At 45.5% G+C, this 21,600-nt stretch overlaps 3 protein-coding genes across 3 annotated transcripts; 2 read left to right on the top strand and 1 right to left on the bottom strand.

Moving 5' to 3' along the window:
* Nucleotides 1-953: 953 nt before the first annotated feature.
* LOC121180329 lies at nucleotides 954-13,006 on the bottom strand. Its single transcript, XM_041035646.1, has 9 exons — nucleotides 12,511-13,006; nucleotides 12,098-12,228; nucleotides 11,182-11,379; nucleotides 8,291-8,357; nucleotides 6,754-7,669; nucleotides 5,267-5,547; nucleotides 4,044-4,126; nucleotides 3,405-3,528; nucleotides 954-2,328 (listed from the first exon to the last, which is right to left on the bottom strand). Exons 1-9 carry the CDS (start codon nucleotides 12,788-12,790, stop codon nucleotides 1,133-1,135), a joined length of 3,276 nt encoding a protein of 1,091 aa, XP_040891580.1. The 5' UTR covers nucleotides 12,791-13,006; the 3' UTR covers nucleotides 954-1,132.
* A 628-nt stretch (nucleotides 13,007-13,634) lies between these two features.
* chchd10 (coiled-coil-helix-coiled-coil-helix domain containing 10) lies at nucleotides 13,635-16,219 on the top strand. Its single transcript, XM_041037050.1, has 4 exons — nucleotides 13,635-13,850; nucleotides 14,776-15,004; nucleotides 15,339-15,480; nucleotides 15,986-16,219. The coding sequence occupies exons 1-4, from the start codon at nucleotides 13,810-13,812 to the stop codon at nucleotides 16,003-16,005; spliced, it is 432 nt and encodes a 143-aa protein (XP_040892984.1). The 5' UTR covers nucleotides 13,635-13,809; the 3' UTR covers nucleotides 16,006-16,219.
* A 1,024-nt stretch (nucleotides 16,220-17,243) lies between these two features.
* Nucleotides 17,244-19,560, top strand: ddt (D-dopachrome tautomerase). Its single transcript, XM_041037049.1, has 3 exons — nucleotides 17,244-17,444; nucleotides 17,704-17,879; nucleotides 18,804-19,560. Exons 1-3 carry the CDS (start codon nucleotides 17,250-17,252, stop codon nucleotides 18,874-18,876), a joined length of 444 nt encoding a protein of 147 aa, XP_040892983.1. The 5' UTR covers nucleotides 17,244-17,249; the 3' UTR covers nucleotides 18,877-19,560.
* Nucleotides 19,561-21,600: the final 2,040 nt, after the last annotated feature.

Here is a 21,600-nt window from a genome sequence, read left to right as displayed (position 1 = left end):
ACTGTGGATGGAACTGATTTCTTTTCAACTTTGAGTGTGTCCACATCAGCTGCCTCCATGGGGGTTATCCTCATATATATGGAACAGGCAGGGTGAGGAGAGAGAGAACCACAGACTGTATATACCTACACAATGTAAATTAAAACACACACACCACTAACTATATATAATAGATTATATATAGTAAAACAGAACGTATGTTAAGAGCCAGGTTTCATTTCTTGTGTAATTACTCCACAGAAACGCATCTTGTAAAACTCCTTCCAATCCTACATTTGGAATAAAAGGGAAATCATTGTTTTTCATGCATTGGTCAGTTTAGAGATTTCAGGTTATTTTTCATCCATAACTTGTCTTCCTTCAGACTAGAGGAAAAAAAAAAACATTATTTAACTTATTCATCAAATGTTAGCACTCTAACACAACATGCAGGACCAAGATCACTGTCTGCACTGGGTCAGTACAGGTATTGTTGTAAAGCTCTCTCAGTGTTATGATATCCAAATATGGTCATTTCATTTTTATCATTCTCAATATTGTAAATAGTGGTTTCCCATAAAAATGCATGGAAAATATATATCTTACATACACCAGACTTTGCAATGTTATTTCTATCTATATACTGAAGGTTTTCATTTGTAGCCTGATTTATTTAACATTTTATTCCTACAAACAGAGAAAATTGATTTTTTTTAAATCTTCGTCTGAGGATCTGAGTATTGTGGATGTTAACTTTCCTGTACACCACATGCAGCTGTGTTTGACACCAGCTGTGTACGTTTTGCATCTGTCAGCTGTTCATCCACCAGCCCACATGATAAGAGCTGCACCCTGGGAAGTCAGATCCAAACACTACCAGGAAAAATGGATATACATGGATTCAGCATGTTCTGTCACTGTTCACTGATGTTCTCAGTCACACTGGTAGAATTAAAATGACACTCATCTGGAGTAAGTTTTTTTTAATGTCTTGTAAACATGTATAAATAACACCAGCACAGGACGATATTCGGTATGTTAAAAACATTCTGACAGACATGTCATATGCACATTTCTAAACATTAGAAACAGAAGGGTGTGTGGCTGGCTGCTTCAGTCCCTTCTGGCTGTGCGTGTGTGTGTGTGTGTGTGTTCACTTGCCGATGTGGACGCTCTGGTGGCGGACCAGGTTTCCCAGCACAGAGAAGCTCTTGCCGCACTTGGTGCAGCTGTAGGGTCTCTCTCCGGTGTGGACGGCCTGGTGCACCTTGAGGCTGCAGGCCTGTGAGAAGCGCTTCCCACACAGGCTGCAGCTGTAGCGCTTCTCCCCCGTGTGCACGCTCATGTGTCTCTTGATGTGGCTGGACTGGGAGAAGCGCTTACCGCACTGCGCACAGCTGAACGGTTTCTCTCCCGTGTGCACCCGCTGGTGGGTTTTCAGTTGGTGCGGGTGGATGAAGGGCTTCTTGCAGAGGTGGCAGTGGTAGATCCTCTCTCCGGCGTGGGAGCGCTGGTGCACCACCAAGTCTCTGGAGGTGGAGAAGAGGCAGCCACACTGCTGGCAGCTGAACACTCGCTCTGTGCTGCAGGGGAAGCTTCTGCTCCTGGAGTCAGAGGACGCGTTACAGAAGGAGGAGCCGGTTAGACAGTCTGACGTGGAAGAGCTCCCAAAGCTGCTCCCGCTGCTCAGGAAAGGAAAAGAAGAGGACGACAGTGACTCCTCCGTGCCCGTGACTTCGTCTGTGGAATGTTTATGAGGAACCCTCAGAGACTGGGCCACCTCTGGAGACGAGAACAGGTCATCGAAGGAGGACGAGTCCAAGCTGTTGGTGTCCAGCTCTGCTGCTTCGCTCTCTGCGTGGTGACTGTTTGTTAATCTGCTGTTACTCACAGGCTCAGTTCTACTGACAGAGACGGAAGCTGTTTGTGTCCTAAAAGCTTCAGACCAGGAGGCTTCAGCCTCCAGTTTGACCGGTGCTGACACGGCCTCTCCCCCCCAGCCTGCTGCAGCACCACACACACCCTTCACTCCAGTGTTTGTTAACAGCAGCTCTGAGTCCAGTGCCTTTATCAGTTGAGTCTCTACATCAGGAACTGTACTCCTGGTGGAGTCAGTGGACACAGAGTCTCTGGGATCCACAACATGCTTGTCATCTTCTTTGGTCAGGTCTCTGTGGCTCTGCTCTGCTGGATGAGAGTACCCGGCCAGAGAGCTGGTCTCCCTCGCTCCCTCCTCCACTCCCTGCTGCTGAGTTCTGAGTCGGCCTGATACACTGACTCTGGGGATTTCTGCTCCAGCACTCAGAGGACAGTCGCTCTCTGCAGCAGGAGAGAGACACTGAGGTCCAACTAAAGAATGAACACAGAAAGACAAAGATTTTATCAGCCTCCCTTTCCGACTCTCACTCAGACTAATTCTGTAACTGTATGAACACTGTCCGTTCACTCAGCTGCCATCCAGACCCCCACACCTTCAGACCACAACCTGGATTTAAAACCTGACCCTACATTCCACAAATACACACAGTGAGCTTTAAAGTCTGGTTCTTCTATTTGTTTCAGAATCAATATATTTAGATTTGACTGTTTTTAGGAAAAATTAAATATATGGATTCATTTAAACAAACAAGAGATTTAAGTTTGCAGATTTAGATTCCTGAAAGAGAGCAGAGGGCCCTGACTCAGACCTTCAGACCTTCACCTGAGGAGATCAGAAATAAAATCTTACAGGTCAATAAATAAAGAGGTCAATAAGATAAAGGGCCCAACCTGTGGAACTCTTCCCTTAAACAGAGATTGACTGTCAAATAGATCATTTTGAGGTTTTAAAACACATGTGGCTGTTGTGCATCAGTGATTTTTTTCTCCATGTGGAGCTGAAGAGGCTGAAGAGGTCAGGCTGTGCTGGATGAACGAGCCTCATGTTCTGCTGTCGACCAGCAGTCAGCCATGTTTATCATTTATCCGTGACCGTGGTCCTCCCCTCACACGTGAGCGTGATTTTAGTTACCAAACTAAAGCCATGTCTTAACCACACTTCAGTGGTTCCTCAGTGATACAATCAGGGGAATGATAACATTGAACATGATGCATATGACTGTAAGTACTAAGAGATAAGCTCATTTATAGATCACGTAGATGCTTCAGAATCAGCGTGCGTAATAGTGCTGACTTGGTTTATCTGTTACACAGCAGCTTTCATTCAGATCTATGTGTCTATTAATGTAAATGTTTCATAATGTCATTTTGGCTACAGCTGCAACTCCTGGGTGATATTCAGCACATTTACTATCTCTCTGTCTTTCATCTTGTAGCCTTCAAATGAACGTGACAGCATTCAATGCAGACTTGACCTGAGCTGTAACACTGCTGCTGTGGCTTGTACAGGGGCAGCAGACTGACTGTTTAAAGTCTCTGATACATACTGCAGCTGTTAGCAGCTGTCTGATGGTCCTCCAGCACACTGCAGCCTGTCAGCTCCTCCTCCAGCCTTTCCTTCTTTATCACAGCCACCTCTGGCTCCACCGGCTGCTCCGTCACATCCTCCGGCTAACAGACAGGAAACATGTATGTAAAGTCACTGCTGCTGCTGCTACACTGCAAACCTGTTAGCAACAGAAGCAGCAGCAAATGACCAAACCTGACATCTTCAAAAAATTGATTATGTGCATGACGCCTCAAGGCTTTGCAAAGGTATGTTTTGCTTGTGTTTTCCCTGTTTGTATGTGTTTTTGTATTTGCTGAATTATTAGATCTGGAGTGTATGTGCTGTGTCTTTAGGGGCCTCAGTGTGTTTTAGTCTCTTTACAGTGCGTCTGTGTGGGTCTTTATTGTCCTTTTGAGTGTCTTTGTAGTCAGTCTGCATCTCTTTAGAATCGTTCTGAGTGTCTTCGTAGACGGATTGTGTATTTTTGTGGTCGTTTGACTTCTGAACAAGAAATGTTATGATTCACCTTAAACCCCTCACCCACTGGGCCCCTGGTCCTGTGCCCTGTAGGCCCTTTCAGTAACCCTTCCATGGTTGTGTATTCATGAAATAAAATAAGCCAAGCTGCAGCACTGACCTGTGTCTGCTGAGGGTCAGTATTCTCCTGGGTGGTGGATTTTCTTTTTGTATCAGTAGAACCATCTTCTTCAAAATGATGATCTGTTCATAGGGAATCAGAGTTCTCTGTTATGTACTGTTACACCATCACCATCATATGTGCACTCTCTGTCACGAAGCTGGTGATTAAACTCAGAAATGGAAGCACTAAGTATCTGCAGTGGTATTTTAAAAATGTAAATTAATGCTGATGTTTTTTTGTCTCTTGCATGGTTAGATGCAATACTGCATACAGACAGATGACAAATTAAAGGGAGAAGAATGGAGTTCATCCCTCCAGTAGAATCAGAGACTTGTAGAATCAATGCCAAGGCTCACTGAAGCTGCTTGGCTGTAAGTACAGGTGGAACATAATAACACACAGTTTGTACATCCAGCCACACACGTAGTAATACTGTACGCTCCAGTATTACTACGTACAGCAGAGCTCAGTGCATATACTGATTCTTTCCTCTGTACAGTCTCTCACTTCACTTTGTGCATACATCCACCATGACACAAACAATGTGCTCCGTACCCTCATAAATATGAGTCCATAACCATAGCTTTAGTGTTTTCTATTGAAACTTTAACTGGATCAGTTTCTCATTAGAACAGTAAACGTACCTGGTGATAATGAGAGAACACTCCAACAACCAGAGAGATAAATGTCATTATTGCAATTAACTATTGGTTGCAATTAACTTTTATTGTCACTATCAGCTAATCTGCTGATTATTTTTTATATTAGTAAATAAAAATGCCACTTCTAATTCCCCATAGATCAAGGTGGTGAACTCAAATGTCTTGTTTTGCCTAATCATCTGTCCAAAAATCCAAAGATATTCACTTTGTTATCATGTGTGACAAAACAAATACATCAAATTACTTGCTGGAAACAGCAAATAATTTGATATTTTCTAGGGAAAATGAACAAAAACAATTGATTATCAAAAAATAGTTTTGATTAATTTTCAACTAATCGACTAATCTATTAACTGACAAAGCACAGCAGCTCTAGTCATTACAACAGCAAAAAGATTTCTTCACATGAAAGGGTAGCGCATTATAATGTGGAGGCAGCAGCTGGAAGCACCTGTAATGGCGTGTTGTTAAAACCTGTGATTTTTGAATGGACCCTGGTGTGTAATGTAGCCCATGTAGGACACCAAGCTGTATTAGTTTGGGTGGGAGCAGGCTAACCTCTCCTGGTACAGGACTCTCTGAGGCACCGCTCCCCTGCCCGGACCTCCATCAGCCGCAGTCGGCTCTTCAGGGCCAGGTTCTCCCTCTGGCTCCGGGAAATCTCCAGCCTCAGGGACGCAAAGCCGTCGTCCACCAGCTGACAGATCTCCGCCACCGCCGCGTTTGCTAACACCTCCATGATGGAGGCCAGCTGAGAGTGCAGATTCACACAGCTCTCCATCCCGCTGGACCGCTTCCCCTCGACGGGCTCCGCTCTGACTAATGCGGCCTCATACGGTTAATGTGAGAGGAGACGGTGACAGTAACGGTCATTCTCCGTGATGTCCGCCCACAACCAAACGGCTCTCATCAATGAAAGTGTTGTTTGTGTTTACATCCGGGTGTGAGCTCCGCTACTTCCGGTCTGTACCGTAACTACAGGAATAAAGACGAACGTTAACATCCACAGGACGGAGTGTGGACATCAGACTGATCTTTTCATTACAGCCTTTAATGTTACTCAGCTTCACTCATTAGGTTACTGACATTTACCTGCTGAGGAGCAGCTGTTATTTATGTGAGGCTGTCACTTATGGCTGTTCTGACCATCCAATCTTTGTCTTATTTGAGATAATAACTTTCAGTGCACACTTTAGGTCTGCAGTAAACTTAGTAAAGCAGTTTAGATAGGATTTATCACTGAAATCTCAGAGTAAAGAGGATGTAACATTCCCTGTGGTGTTTCCTCCAGTGTCCTGTACTGTTTTCAATTGAGTTAGTTGATGTAGAGAAAAATGAATCTGCAACTATTCTAATAACTGATAATCACTTCAGTCAACTGAGTTCTTTCATATATAAAATAAACAGCAGAACAGCCCTACACATCACCTTCACACAACATCCATGTGTCATTTCTGTATCCACTTCTCTTGTTTGGTTTCTGTTTCCTTTTAGTACAATATTAATTTATTCTCTGTTTATTTCTTGTTTTATTTGATTTCTGGATGAATTGATTCTCCATATTTAAGCGTTCAGATGAATCCACTGCCTCAGCTTCTCCTCGTCTGATCTGCTGCTTGTGCAAACACACGTTCTGTTTGACTTTCTTCAGATGTCCACACACCAGCTCTCAGTTCTGACGCTCTGATGTATGCAAACCATCAAGTGCATCACTCTCTTTCCATCCAGTCCTCTCTGAACTGAACCTGGTTCAGTAAGTACAGAGAGGCTGGTGAACTGTCAGATCCTTTTAATGAGCAGGACTTTTACAAACATCTTCCAAAGTAGAATCCAAAGAAAACACAGACTAACATGGAGGAACACTTAGTGACGGCTACATGACACTGAGTTCAAGATGAAATGAGCACCGGTCAGATCTCGCATCTGTCCGCAGGGGTGGACACAATAATGTGAACATGTCATAAAACAGCCTTGGGTTATTGTAGTGCTGTCCTGGTTGCACCCCACTGAAAGGTGTTCATGTTATTTTGTCCACTCAGCTCTACCTGGCGGCGTGCAGAGCCTGGTGCCTGATCAGGTTGCTGAGGAAGGAGAAGTTCTTGCCACACTTGGAGCAGTGGAACCTCTTCTCCCCGGTGTGGACGCTCTGGTGCACCTTCAGGTTAGTGGAGGTGGAGAACTGCTTCCCGCAGTGGGGGCAGGGGAACGGCCTCTCCCCCGTGTGGACCATCTGGTGGCGCTTGAGGCTGCAGAACTGGCCGAAGCTTTTTCCGCACTGGGTGCACTGGTACGGCTTCTCCCCCGTGTGGACGCGCTCGTGGATGCGCAGCTGGCACTGGTGGGCGTAGCGGCGTGAGCAGAAGGTGCAGGCGTAGGGGAGGCAGGGCTGCTGCTGCTGCTGGGTCTGTACTGGACCAGACTCATGAAGGTGGTTCTTGTTAGAGAAGTGGACACTGTCCATCTGCCCCATTCCAGACCACGGATGCTGGGTTTGCTGGGGCTGGGAGTCCACTGTTGCCATGGAAACAGGGGGGCTGTTAAAGGTAGAGATGTGTTTTCCTTCATACATGACTTCACTGGGGGGGTCACTGATCTGGATACACAGCAGTGGCTGATACTGGGACCTCACAGTGCTGAGAGGCGTCCCTTCATCAGCTCCGTCACCTCCACCTCGTCCAGATGACAGCGTCCCCCCGCAGCTGTCCTCCTCTGCAGGGGAGTTGATCACAATGACGTCACATTTAGACCGACGGCTCGCCTGGTCCATGTCGCGCTGAGGCATTCTGGGAACAATGGGAAAGCTGGAGGCAGGGTTTGTCCTTGTTTGGCTGAAGGAGGCGTTTCCTGCTACAGTTTCCAGTGTGTACGTGGAACATGATGGCTGTTCGGCGTCTTTGGTCTCACTGCTCTCCTGCCAGTCCAGCAGGGTTTGGGTGGGTCGGTGTTTCTCTGGGGTGTCACCTGATGAGCCCACAGCAAAGAAACACAATTAGAAACAATATTTGCATGCTTATTAACTACACCCGTGTGTCCTTCACATCCCCGCTGAACAGCTCTGAACTGTTACTAGAGCTGCAACTAACAATTAGTTTCATTATCCATCATTGTTGCAGCTCTTGCAGTTTCCTGTACTGAAACTGAGGTGAAAGTTAAGAATGGTGTCAGGGCATTTTGATGTTCAGGATGATACACCTGCAGTATAACCAGCGAGGCTGAAGCTACAGTAAGAAAAGACTAACAACTGAATATCTATTGTTTGGAAATCTTACTGGAAGTGATAAAACATTAAGTATCAGTCTGGTGAGTTTCAATATTAATCTCACTGACATCAGATCCCATCAGTGACTGTCTCTTATTAACATGTATAATCTGAGTATCAGAGCCTCTGAGCTCCACTGTTTCCAAGCTGACTGAATGTGGATTAATCCGCCGCTGAAAATAGTCCCCAACAAATGCTTTAGTCAGCTTCACTGCTGTTTGTGCAGCTAGTGCGTGACCTCGCCTGGTGCAGGTCAAAATGATCTAAATCTGAATGGTATAACCAGCACAGGAAACGAGGAGACAGAGAAAAAAGACTGATACCTTGCACTTCATCCAGCTTTTCCTCCAGGCTCTGAGGGCTGCTTGTGTTTTTCAGACGTCCCTGGCCCTGGAAAAAGGAGGGAGGTGTTTAGCTGACACACACACACGAGGCTCTGACACAGTAATAACTATTATTTCAGACAGGAGTCATTGGTGTGAGATTTATGTGCTTGACATAATCAAATCACTTCACAGAAACCAGTTTTCACTTTGTGTGAATCTTCTTCTCAACGCCCCACCACTGCTTCCACTGCCCCACTCATTCACACAGGCAATGAAACCATACAATCCGACTCTTTCAAAATATGATTTATTGGCATATTTACACCTCACCATATTTATATAAGTGCACAAGTACAAATTTATGATTGCAGTTCCCTCTATTCTTTGGAGAGCTCATAGCTCTGAATACAAGAATAAATTTAGTTAAACATGCAGTTACAGCTTTAAAATGAGGTGATGAATGTGAGAGGACGAGTGACAGGAAGTCTGAGGTGTGACAGCTCAGTGAGATTTCACCCAGGTTTTTAAAACAGTTCCCTGCACAGTATTACGCTGAGAACACGCTCCACCGGATCACGTGCTGTATGTTTTCAGGAATGCAGTATTCAGTATCATCACAGCTGTGATCGAACTTTAGAGCTAGGATGAGCCAAAGAGAAAGAGGAATCACAGCGTGATGATATGATCAGAGCAGCATTCCAATCTTTATTAATGAGATGGAAAACACACAACTCTCTGACTGCATTATTCTCAGAAATATTCTCTTTAAAATATATAATAAAACTCTGCTGCCGCAGTCACACTCCGTCATCTAACACCTCTAATACACCGTGTTCACAACCTGCTCAGACCAGTAAAGTAAACTGGGTCTGCTGGTCTGAGCTGGGATTAATACTTAGTAATACAGCACCTAATGTTCTTTTGCTTCTGGGTTCCATCTACTAAAGAACTGAGGGGTGATTTCACTCCATGAATCCCAATTTAATGACACTGAGGAAGGAAATGAAACCAAAGGAAAAACACCTCTCTGCAGACGTGGATCACACTGTCCAAATAAACCGCTGCTGACTGGACTTATCTGTTCAAGTGATGGCTTCTTGTAACATACAGTAGGTGTCTGCTGCATCAGCGTCCCTCACCGCTTCTCTCAGACATGACAGGATGTTAAACACAGTCTAAATGATGTTTGGCACCTGGTGCTCAGAGGGAGCAGAGTCGCAGGCAGAGCTGAGGAAGAGGAGTGCTCTCACTCCTCTCTACAGCACTGATGGACGGTGATACACACACACACACACACACACACACACACACACACACACACACACACACACACACACACACACACACACAGTCAGTCAACATTGCTTCATCACTTAGGTTGTTCACGGATGCAGCTGGTATGAATGAAAGCTGAAAAGAAAAGAGAGAGACAGCTGCTGTCCTTATCATCACAGCTGTATGAGGGGCTTTTCCTCTCTTCTCTCAAACTACAAGGAGGATCTGTCATGAAGAGAAGTGAGCTCATTCAGTTTTTCATGGTATTTTTTTTTAACCTCTTCATTGTTTACACAGAATGTATCTCATACTCCCCGATTCTGTCCAACAAAGCACCAGACCACAGACCCAACTCTGAAGGATGAGTGAGATTTAAAGCTTGAAAGTTAAAACCAGGATTTCTGTGTCCACTTTTAAAATGATTTCAGGACAATGTTTTCTCTGTAACAGCCATTCAATGCATTTACACTCTGTGATTCTCTATATGGCAGTTTTCACTGTTAGTGGTGGAGTGTTTCATCCCCACACTGGATTCAGACTGACTACACTTCAAATAAAACGGTGAATGGAGGAGACTTGAGAAGCAGACTGGTCAAACTACAGAGTTTGCTGCTTACTCTCTGCAGTTCCTCCACATCTCACCCTGTCTCTGCTAAAAAAGCTCTGAGAAGTCTTGAAAAATAAAACTCAGGACTGAGCAGTGAATCAGAAAAGCCTTGTCTGGTGCTCTTCAGGGAAACTTTGGTGCAGCAGTGCAGTGGGAGGTCTGGTCTCGGTGCTCAATGCTGGATCTTCTGATGCCTCTTGAGGTTGCTGGGGTGGGAGAAGCGTCGGTTGCAGACGGAGCAGCTGAAGGGCCTCTCGCCGGTGTGGACGTTGTGGTGGATGTCCAGCTGGCTCTGGCACACGAAGCTTTTGCCGCACAGCAGGCAGGTGTAGGGCTTCTCCCTGGTGTGCCTGGCCATGTGCTTCTGCAGGTCCGACTCCAGGAAAAAGCGCTTGGTGCAGCTGGTGCAGCCGTACGGACGGTCCATGGTGAAGGCATGGTAGAAAGTCAGGTGGATGGTGCTGTGTTTCTGGTGGCTGTGGTTGGCGGGGGGCGCCAGGGGTTGCAAAATCATGCTGGGTGAATCACTGGAGGAGATGATGCTGGAGGTCGTTCCACCACCAGATGTTCCTGGAGGGCTGATACGAAGGAGAGCAGATCCTGTCTGTGCTGATCTGTGTCCTGCTGATTCCAGCCCAGCACTCTGAATCATGGGTAATATAGTTTGTTCACGTCTGTCTCTGCCTGCTTTTTCTACATGTAACCACTCATACTCTTCTTCCTCCTTGTCTGACACCCCCCCTCCATCAATGACTATCACCTCTGACAGAGAGGACTTGGAGGTGTCTAATGCGGCCTTGTTAGCAATCCCGCCATCTTTTATATCATCAAAGGAAGTTGGGAGAACATCCCTGCGTGCCGTCATGTCAGTGTCTGAATTCAGAGGCTGACAGTCCCCTGCTCTGACATCACTTCCTGTCGGCTGCAAGCTGTGGGTGGTGTCACTGCTGCTGTCAGTTTCAGCTGTCCTGCCGACAACAAAGTTGACGACGTCAGATCCACTGACCTCCGTTTCGTTGCTGCGTCTGGCCGGCTGACCGCCGCTGGCGTCCTTCGAGGCGGTGGGGAGCAAAGCGTTGGCGTTGGCATCTCCCCCTGTGCTCATGCAGGCGTCTAGGGGCGCCTCGTGGTCGGTGCCACTGGCCTCCATCGCTCCCTCCACTTTGACGATCAGCAGCTCCCCCTCCTCCTCAGGCTCTGCTGACTGAGAGGACAAACTGATTAAAAATGACTTCTGCTGGAAATGATGTGATAATAAATAATCATCCCTGTCAACACTGATCCCATTAAAGCACAGAGCAGCAGATACCTTCATGTTCATACCATAAACCACAAAAAAAAAAGATTATTCAATTATTAATCAGTCGCTCACTTTCTGATTTTCTCGCACTCTTTACTCATCGATCTTTCAATTTATATTACTCATCTCTTCACCCTGTCTATAACCACATTCCCAGAACAGGACAGCACCCCTGGCCAGTATGAGTATGAGACAGCCTGGTAAGAGAGGGCCTGATCACTAAGTCTGCTCCTCACACCCAAATGAACAGGTCCCCTCCTGTAGGGATGTGACTGCAAAGATGGGTAGAGGGTCAGACTCTGTCAGTCATGCTGACATGACGGACAACAGGACGGGGTGTGTATGAGTCTAAGACGGTTCAGCTGTGATCAAACTTGTCCAGGAGTCTACTGCTGGTGTTTACATTTCTTCATTCGCTGTGATACAGAGCAGTGACTGCTCTGTATGCAAAGGGATGGCAGCTGGATACATGATAATGACAACTGAGCCTTTCTTCATCCACACTGACCAATCACAGACCTGGAGTCTACACCTGGTATCTCTATAGTCTATAGCAGAGACTTTGCTTGAGTCCTAGTGGTGGAGGAAACTGTATAAAGATGGTGCACTGTGGAATAGCTACCTCTGTTTTGGTGGTGGTGACAACCTCCTGGTCAGGATCCTGGTCCAGGTTGATAGGCTGGCTCTTCTGCGCACACTGCTGAGACCCTGGACCTCGGTTCAGAAACCTGGTCCTGCCCTGCAGAGAGGGGCCTGGTGGAACATCAGGAGGAGAAGAATTAGCCACAAATTACTGCAGCTAAACACAGTGTCACAGTGTAAAAATGATTTACAAAACAGTAAGTGGTTATTTTTCTCTCCATCAACTAATCGATTAACTGACTGATGGCTGCAGTTCTACTCTCATGTGTACCAGGGGATGATGCAGTGACTGATCCTGACTTATCTGCTCAGATCTCCCTCCATCGGAGTCTATTAAATGTGGCTCATTCACACAGTGCTGACTATAACGTTAGAGGTGTCGGGGAGACGTACCGGCCAGCGAGTCCTTGTTCTGCCGGTTGAGGAGGCGGAACCCGGGGAAGCGGCTGCTGATGGAGCCCTCCGCTCCCTTCATTCTCTCCGCTCGGTACCGGGCGATCTGCAGCTCCAGCAGTTTGATCTTCCTCCGCAGGAACTCGTTCTCCTTCTGGCTCCGGGACATTTCCAGGTGAACCACCGCGTATCCGTCGTCCACAACTTTGCAAATCTCAGCGACGGCCGCGTTAGCCAGCACCTCCATGATGGAGGCGATCTGAGAATGGAAGTCCGACATGGTCACAGCTAGCGTTCAGCACTCGGCCCTCTGGACGGAAGAAACGGACTGCTGTCCTGAAGACGACACTGACGGGGAGGCGAGGGTTGGAGCGCTATCTGAAACGCATCACCAGGCGGCTCTACTTTTCCAAAACAGCGGACAAAAACTTAGAGACAGCCAAGCAGCGGAGTCTTTGTTTGCGCGATGGCTGAACGGAAGGTCTAATGTTCAGTGTTTTCCAGTAGGAGGAGGAGTAGAGGAGCGCTGCGCCCCCTAGTGTTCAGGGGGGGGGGGAACTGCCGCACAGGGCACATCATACAGCAGGTACACTGACTCAGGGAACTCCATGTGGTGACAGATCATGTGTAATATCATGGCATTACGCTTTATATGTCACTGCTTTATGACAATAAACTTGCAGAGGCTCGTGTTGTGTCCAGCTCACATCTGCATGATCCCACACTGATAAGAGGCTGACGGAGATAATGACAAGGTGGAAATGAAGGAACATGTGCTCACACTCCAGTGGCAGAGCAATCTGAAGTTTCCTAAATAATAAAGTCTTCCTCTTGAAACTAAAACACATGATCAGACGTAGTTGGTGGTGCTGTTGAACTGTACTGCCTCATACACCGAGGTGTTACTGTTAGCTTATCCTCCTTTATATAAATGTTAGCAACCTACAGAACTTGTATTTACTCCATCTTCTCCCATCAAATTTCTACCAAATGTGGCATTTGCATCAAACTGTAACCACAAAATGTGTGCGGGGACCCTGCGCTCCACTCCAGCAGGTGGAGGTCTGGATAGCGGAGGAGTTTTGAGATAGCGCGTAAAGTCTCGCGACATTTGTGTACGTACAGCCCTGCGAGTCTCGTACAAGGTCAGCGGCATGTGCGTAAAGTATCCCTGTGGGGCACCGGTGACCCGAGCGGAGCAGTGTGTCAGGACAGCACTTTCTAGAAGCATCGACTGAGCTCTCCTGTTCAGCAGACCGGCGTGTTTCAGAAACATAACCGTGTGACCGTGTTAGAGAGATGGCCAGAGGAAGCCGCAGCCGTCCTTCAGCTCCAGCCAGGTAAACACGTTTCCAGTAACGTCCACTGTCACCGGGCTCAGGCTGTGCTGTAGGAATATTTAGCGAGTCTCGTGTGTCCCGTTCAAAACGTGGGAAGAAGCTGTGAGTCCGTCCACACTGAGGCTAAGAGACATACACGACACTGACGGTGAAACCCGGACAGTTTGTCTATAGTCAGACTAAAAAAAAACTTCTTCACCCTGCTTAGTTTGTGTGCAGACACATTATTGTTGCGTCATGAGTCCGAGCAAGGTCAGTGGGGTACAGCTTTCCTCCAGGCAGGCCACAACACAGCTGCTGGAGGCTGGTAAACCTGCTGTTTATTCTCTGTCCAGCATGTGACACCCAGTTAGTTTACATACATGACATGTCCTAACTGACAGGTTACTGTACTTAGGCTCTGCTTCATGACAGTGGTTGCCTGGACATCTCTGATAATCTTTGGCCAGGTTGTGACTGGCAGACTCAGACTTCTGAAGGTGTTTGGAGGCCGTCCTACCCGCTTGGTTTACACTCAGTCTTAAACCGTCCATGCAGCTTAAGGTTTCAGGCAGTGATGTAATGCTGGTTTGATAACTGATCCGAAGAGGACAAACAGCCTGTGAATCGTTTGGTCCATTAGGACAGTTTGACAGATGATTATTTGTTTAAGGTATTGAACAGCTAACAGCCATCAACCTCAGCTGCTCCACTTCACTGTCTGCTACCTTGTGATGGACACATGGCCTTATTATTTTACCTTTACCTTTATTTCAGCATGTATGAAGATATATGTCATGTTTATAGCTGAAGCTGAAGGGGACAGGAGAGGTGGTGGAAGGCACAAGGGCCTTTGAAGTTTTGTCACTGACTCAGTAGATTACACACTGTCCCTTTAGGCTTCTCTAATATACAGGAAATTGACTTGTTTTTGTTCTGTTTGTAGCCCAGCTCCATCCCATGCTCCGGCACCCGCTCATCCTCCTCCTGCCTCCCTGGCCCCAGCTCCAGCTCAGTCCCAGGGGCCAGGCCTCATGGCCCAGATGGCTACCACAGCTGCGGGGGTGGCGGTAGGCTCGGCTGTGGGACACGTTGTTGGCAGCGCCCTTACAGGAGCGTTCAGTGGCAGCAGCAGCAGCAGCAGCAGTCCAGAGCCAGCAAAGCCTACATACCAGGTAAGAGGAAGGATGTGATCAGACGGAGGATTAGGATGGCTGGAGCACTGAACTGAGCTGGACTTAGACAGTGGTACGATGCACAGAGACAGTGTGGAACAAACTGTGTTACTACACCCTCTGATACATTATTAGTAACACTAGTAACTAGCAATATATGAAGGCAATTTGAATATTGACTGAAATGAACATCCAGAGTGTTGTGTGTGAAGTTGTGGCTGACCTCAATCACTGAACCATCTCTAACTTTCCATCAGCTCAGCTGGTGTGAAATGTGAGATTCTAACTCAGATGTGTGCTGTCTGTGTGTCTTTCCTTGCTGATATCGCCTCAGGAGCCCGCCCGACCTGCTCCAACCCAACCAGGCCCCTGTCACTTTGAGGTCAAACAGTTCCTGGACTGTGCCACCAACCAGTCTGACCTGACTTTGTGTGAGGGCTTCAATGAGGCACTCAAACAGTGCAAGTACTCCCATGGTGAGTCTGTGGTGAATGGATGGGGTCACAGGCTTTTCTGTTCCATGAATGTAGTGACAGCAGTGGCTGGAATAAGTAGTGTCCTTATTGTGCATTGTCCTGCTTAGCAAAAAGCCCCAACTCCCTAATAAACTCTCAACTGTGATTGGTTCTACAGATAAAAAAAACCACATTACAGCCTCAGCAGTCAGCATTTAGATCCTACCACAGCACAGCAACTGAATGATGAATGAACCAGATGATACTGTTAATGTCCTGGTCTGTTGTTAAACACTGTGTTGCACTTTATACAGACCTCTTTAAAGCATTTAATTCTGTTGATCATAATAGTTTACTAAAAAAAATCCTTTTTTTCCTATTGGTAGAAATTTCATATGCCACAGACTTTTCTCTTAATCTGACCATAAAGGTTCTCCAGTTGAAAGTGTTGAGAGTTAAAACCAGATAATATCATTTTAGTATTTATCCTGTTGACCTCTCTTTTTTTCCCCCTGCTTTTCTGTAGGTGTGACGTCGCTGGTGTGAAGGACGGATGTCAGCTGTCATGACCAGCAGATTTCAGTCATGAAACATACTGTTAGACGTGTTGTGGACACCACATAACACGTACATCTGAACGCTGTACCTCAGGCAGTGATGCATGTTGGTCCTGTTTGTTTTGTTGACTGGTGGCTGTGTGAAATGTTTTTGGTAATGGACGGGTGATATACATTTAATAAATAGCTATTATCTATTTGCACACTCTGTCAATATGTGTTGTCTGTGTTTCTGTCATTTTTTTAAACCCTAAACTTAAGCTTTATTTGTCACATCTACAATTATACATAGTACAATGTACAGTGAAACTGTCTGCAACTGTAAGATTGAATAGATCTGGTTTTTTTTTATCACTGAGGTACTACTGAAATACAGATTTGAGGTACTAGTATTTTATTCATTCCTGCCTTACACTTCTACTCCTCCACATTTCAGAGAGAAATATTGTACTTTTCTGACAGTCACTAGTTACTTTAAAGAGTCAGATTTTTACAGACAAAACACGTGAAGAGCTTCTGGAATGTGATGCGCTGTTGTAGATTTAACTACACAAACATAGATCAAATTAGAGCTGACATGATTAGTTGATTAGTTGACAGAAAATGAAAACTATCTAAGTGACCAATTAACTGTTTCAGGCCAAAGTGGCAGAAACATCTGAGGGCTCCAGCTTAAAAAATGAGAATTTGCTGCTTTGTCTCATCTTAAATCACGCTGAACTGAATAATTGTGATGTTTGACTGTTGGCCTGAAGCTGATGGAGTAAAGAATCAGCTGGTTAATCATTAATGAAAATAGTTCTTATGTAAGAACTCCCCTTTCTCTCCACCCAGCCGGCTGAGGCAGACCCCTCACTGAGTCTGGTTCGGTCAGAGGTTTCTTCCTGTTAAAGGGACGTTTTCCTGAACTGAACTGCATTTAAACTGAACTGCAGTACTTAAACACCGTGGTATTACTTAAGGACTTTTGATGTACAGTTTATTTGCCGGTAATGTCTTTGTAATGAATGGAGTGGTCCAGCAGAGGCGCACAGCCTGGTTCTGCAGAGGACAGAGTCCCCCTCTCACTGGTACTTTGCCCGTACCTGCTTCAACGTTCCAGCCACATCCGGCTGCGCTTTCAAAATAAAACCCACAGATGGCGGAAAAGTGGGTTGAATGCGTAGAACTGTATATTAAAAAGTCGAACGCTAACGCACCGCACGTATTTTGAAAGCGTCATCCGGAAGAAGTATGTTCCGCTGCTGTCGTGTTGCTGGTCTTTCGTCCTGGTCTTCTTACAGAGCGGTGAACAGATTCCACTCCAGTCCGGGTTTGAAGATGCCTTTCATCGACCTGCAGAGTAACCTGCCCGCCAGCTCCTTCTCTGAGGACTTTGTGAAGAAGCTGGGCAGCAGCACTGCGGCTGCTCTGGGAAAACCAGAGGACGTGAGTTACATTTCCACCTCTGCGCTGCTGCTCAGGGTCAAGGCTGCTGTGGGTCTAAAGCACAGCTGCTTTACAGGCGTCCTGCCCTGCTGCTGGTGTGCACATGAATATCAGCATGCTGATATGGGGCTCTGCCTGCAGCAGGGGTTAGAGGGTTTATAATGCAGCTATACAATAGTGGCCATAGTGGACCCTTGTGTACTCAGGGATGAGGTAAGCATAACACCAGCTTAATGTTGTCGTGGTGGTTGTCTTTCAGAGGATGAACGTGGTGGTGAACCCCGGGCTGCCCATGCTCATAGCGGGCTCTTGCTCTCCATGTGTGATGCTGTCAGTGTCTGCGATCGGTGCGACTGACTCTGCTGACAAGAACAAGGAGCACAGTGCCAAGATCTTTGAGTTCCTGACCAAAGAGCTTGGTCTGACTGAGGACAGGTGAGCAAAAATACCAAGAACAATAGTTTAAAATGAACTTTGTGTAAATAATTAACCAACTGACCAAACTAAAAGACGTGGTCCACAACCTCATGCTGCTTGACTGTGTACTGTATATAGTTAGAGACAGAAAGTGTCCCTTCCCGTCCTCTTAGTCTTACCAGTCAGGTTCTCCCCTGCTGCCTAAACTGGTATGTAATGCTCTGTCCAGTCTTACGCTGTTATGTGTCTGTGAGGAGGGTCTGAGGAGGTCTTGAGGCTGTCTGTGGGAACCTCAGTGCTGAAACATCGCAGCACATTTTATATTTATAGCTTGGGTTTATCAGTCCAGTTAACAAGAAGACATCACTTTTCAACTCAGGGTTCTTTTTATGATACAAAGACAAGGTACAGTGTGTGACCTTGTCCTGGTATTTGCTGCCATTATCAGTATTTGTTTGCAGTCTGGCAGTAGACAAACAGAAATCAGTTTGGTGCAGAGCAGTCTGAAGGAGTTTTCACACCTGAGCTGTTCAGTTAGTTTAGGCTGGATTGAGACCGCCTGAGAAAGAGGGTCGCTCCAAGCAGTCTCTGGTGCAGCCCTGTGGCAGACCAGCCACAGGGCTATATGACAGCAGATTCTAGCATGAATTTAAAAAGCTGCTTAGATTGATGGACAAAAATGGCTTTTTTTTTTTACAACTACAACAAAAAGCTGGAACTACTTTCTACTGAAGAAATAGTTCCTATGAAAACTGTCCACAGTGCCCCACTCTCCTGACAAATCCCAATTAAACCCCTGACAACATACATTAACATGAAAGACACTACAGACTGACTATCCAAAGGAAACTCTGGTCAGTTATCTCACAGGACGTGATGGATCATAAGTTAAAATAATTCACTGAGCTTTTGTTTGTGTTCTGTGTTTGTTCTGATTGACAGGATTGTTATTCAGTTCCACGCTCTGCAGCCTCATCAGGTCGGAAAGAATGGAACCGTGATTAGCTTCTTGTAAAGGACGTCGTACTCTCTGACACCGCTCACAGACTCACTCCTAAAAGAAGACGACATAGACAGATGAGATTAGTATGAATCACACACTAAAGTAAAGATAGTCACTGAAAATGTCTTTTTCATGTCATATCCAGGTCCACTGTCTGAACCACGTGGAACCACAGATCTGTAAAACAGGGTTCTAAATAGTTTGGTTTGGAGTGATTCCTCTTGTTGAAGACCATAATAGAACCACATGGAAGAAAACAGCTCACTGTTTTTATTTTAATATTAACTTTAATGTCAGAATTGGGACATACATGTAAATCTGTACAGATAAAACTGAAGATATATTTTCAGATATTTTAGACATATGAACATGAAGGACATGAACTGGAATATGTTTGTCTGGGACAATGTGGGACCAATGCTGGATACCAATCACCAAACACACAGCAGACTGTGCAGGTTGCAGGATAGGCAACCTGCACAGTAGCTAACTCCCACACTAAGTAAATACAGTAAGCATAAAAAGAAGCTGAGGTTTCGTAATTCTCATGGTCTCACACAATGCTCTTATGCATTATGTAAGACCAATAACTGCTTCCCAGTAACTGTTAAAACTAGAGTGCTACTTCTTATCAGCAGTGAATATGACTAAGCTGTGTGTGTATAATAAAACAGGGCAGGCTGGTGGCTGACATGGGATTCAAGTCATGGCTTCTGTTCTTTCAAGTAATATAAAGTAATGTATACTAATGTGTACTGGTCTATGGAATATAAATATCATTATAAATTGAGGGTGAGGGTGAGGGTAGTATATCCAGAAAAGAAAAGTGATTCATTAAATCAAAGAACCTTCCGATGGCATTAAAAGTGTTCATATACACGTTGTCCAACTTTCACTCAGTGGTTTTCCTGCTCTTATACTTTATACAACAACAGACAAGAACTCATGGCATGATTGTGCCTTCCACAACACCACAATATTTAAGTTATTCTGACTTTACTAGCAGAACCATATATACTAACCAAAGCCTCGGGCATTATTCACTTCAAGTCTTTGAATTCATTTGCTGAATCCAAATCCAACTACAGCATTACATTAAAATCACATATAAAAGTAAATATTAAAATATAAAATCAGATTAATACAAATCAGAACCAGTGAGGAAAGAATAAAAAACTACAATTCATATCAATCTTATCAGGTTTGACCATCACCGTGACAACTGCAGCAGGTCCACACAGGCTGTGTACTTCCATGGAAAACACCTGGCTGAAACACAAGAATAGTTCATCATACCTTTGATGTTCCTCTTGACTTTATACTCTGTGTTTGAGTGTGCATCTTCCAATAAGGCCCTCACCTTGAGAATTCCTTACAGCTGAGTCCAAAGTTTTTATTGACTTGAATTTCACGCTTGATAAGCTCCACAGTGAGCAGCTGCTGAAGAGAGAGGATGAAGCAAGTTTGAAAACTTCTCTACAACAGGAGCTCTTCTCTTGAGAAGTCATACCAATTTTCATGGTAGATGGATGAAGCCTACCATGAAACATCATCATCTTTTGGTCTCATATAGCTCACAGATGGTCACGTCCTCTCCCTCCAACAGCAACACAACATCATGGAAGATCTTCAGCACACCACTAAGGAAGGACAGTTACACCTGTAGCTCTGTAGGTTGACAGGTTGCCCATCACTATCCTGATCTTTTTGAATAGCTGCCACAGTGACTTTGGGCACTGATCCTCTCCCAGTGATGAGAAAGAGCTCTCGACAGTTGTCCAGCTGAGGTGCAGCCTCTTGACATCTGAAAAGAGGTTTGTAAGAGCACACTGGGACACAGCTGGGTTAAGGACATCCTGTCACTCCTGCAAATACAAATACTTGTAGGTGGCACAGTCCAGCTCAGATGAACAATAAACAGGACCAAGCATACAGTTTCACAGGTGCAATGAGATTAAGGTAAAAAAAAAATGCACATGTAGGAGCAGAGAAAAAATAGATTTAACTAAAAGCAAATAGGTCTGCTGTGCAGAGGCTGAGACATAACATTCTAATATTTTGAATGGTTTCTGTCTAATAACACATGTAGTATTTCTCAAAGGAAGGGAACATCTAATATTCGTCTGGACAGTGTTGGACAGGGAGAGACAGAAATAAAACATCAGAGAGAGAGAGTCAGAGAGATGTGGCTGCGTAGTGGTGATCAGCTCAGCCCTGTGGTGGTTCTGAGCTGATCATTGTTATCACATTGTTATAACTGTGTGCTCTGGAACACACTGTACTTAGGCCTGCTGGGGTTTATGTAACTGAACAGTGTGAAAACATCAGGCTTAATGTATTCCAGATGTTCTGTGGTGGTGTCCCTCCTCTTAGAATTGTAATATGACCTTCTGTGCATACACTGATTATGGACAGTTTGTAATACTATAATAATAATATTCATGCTGAATCCAATATGTCAGAAACTTCAACTTCTTCATGTCTGTTTGTCAGTGTGGGTCTGATCGGCGCACTACTGCTGACAAGTGGTGTGGCTTTAGATTGTGGTTAACTGTGGGATAAACTTATTTCCGAATGCTTTGTCGTAGAGGTGTTAGGGAAAGTGCATATCAAGTGCAGGTGAAGTGTACTGTGTGTTGTTGCACACACAGACTTGGACACACACTTGCGTGGGGTGTGAAAGCACACTGAAGCGCTCAAGATCACTGGTGTGTGTATTGGGACAGACTGTTGGAT

The sequence above is a fragment of the Toxotes jaculatrix genome, chromosome 4 (genome assembly GCF_017976425.1).
Source record: "Toxotes jaculatrix isolate fToxJac2 chromosome 4, fToxJac2.pri, whole genome shotgun sequence".
Taxonomy (NCBI): Eukaryota; Metazoa; Chordata; class Actinopteri; family Toxotidae; genus Toxotes; species Toxotes jaculatrix.
This window is presented reverse-complemented; position numbering and strand designations above follow the sequence as displayed.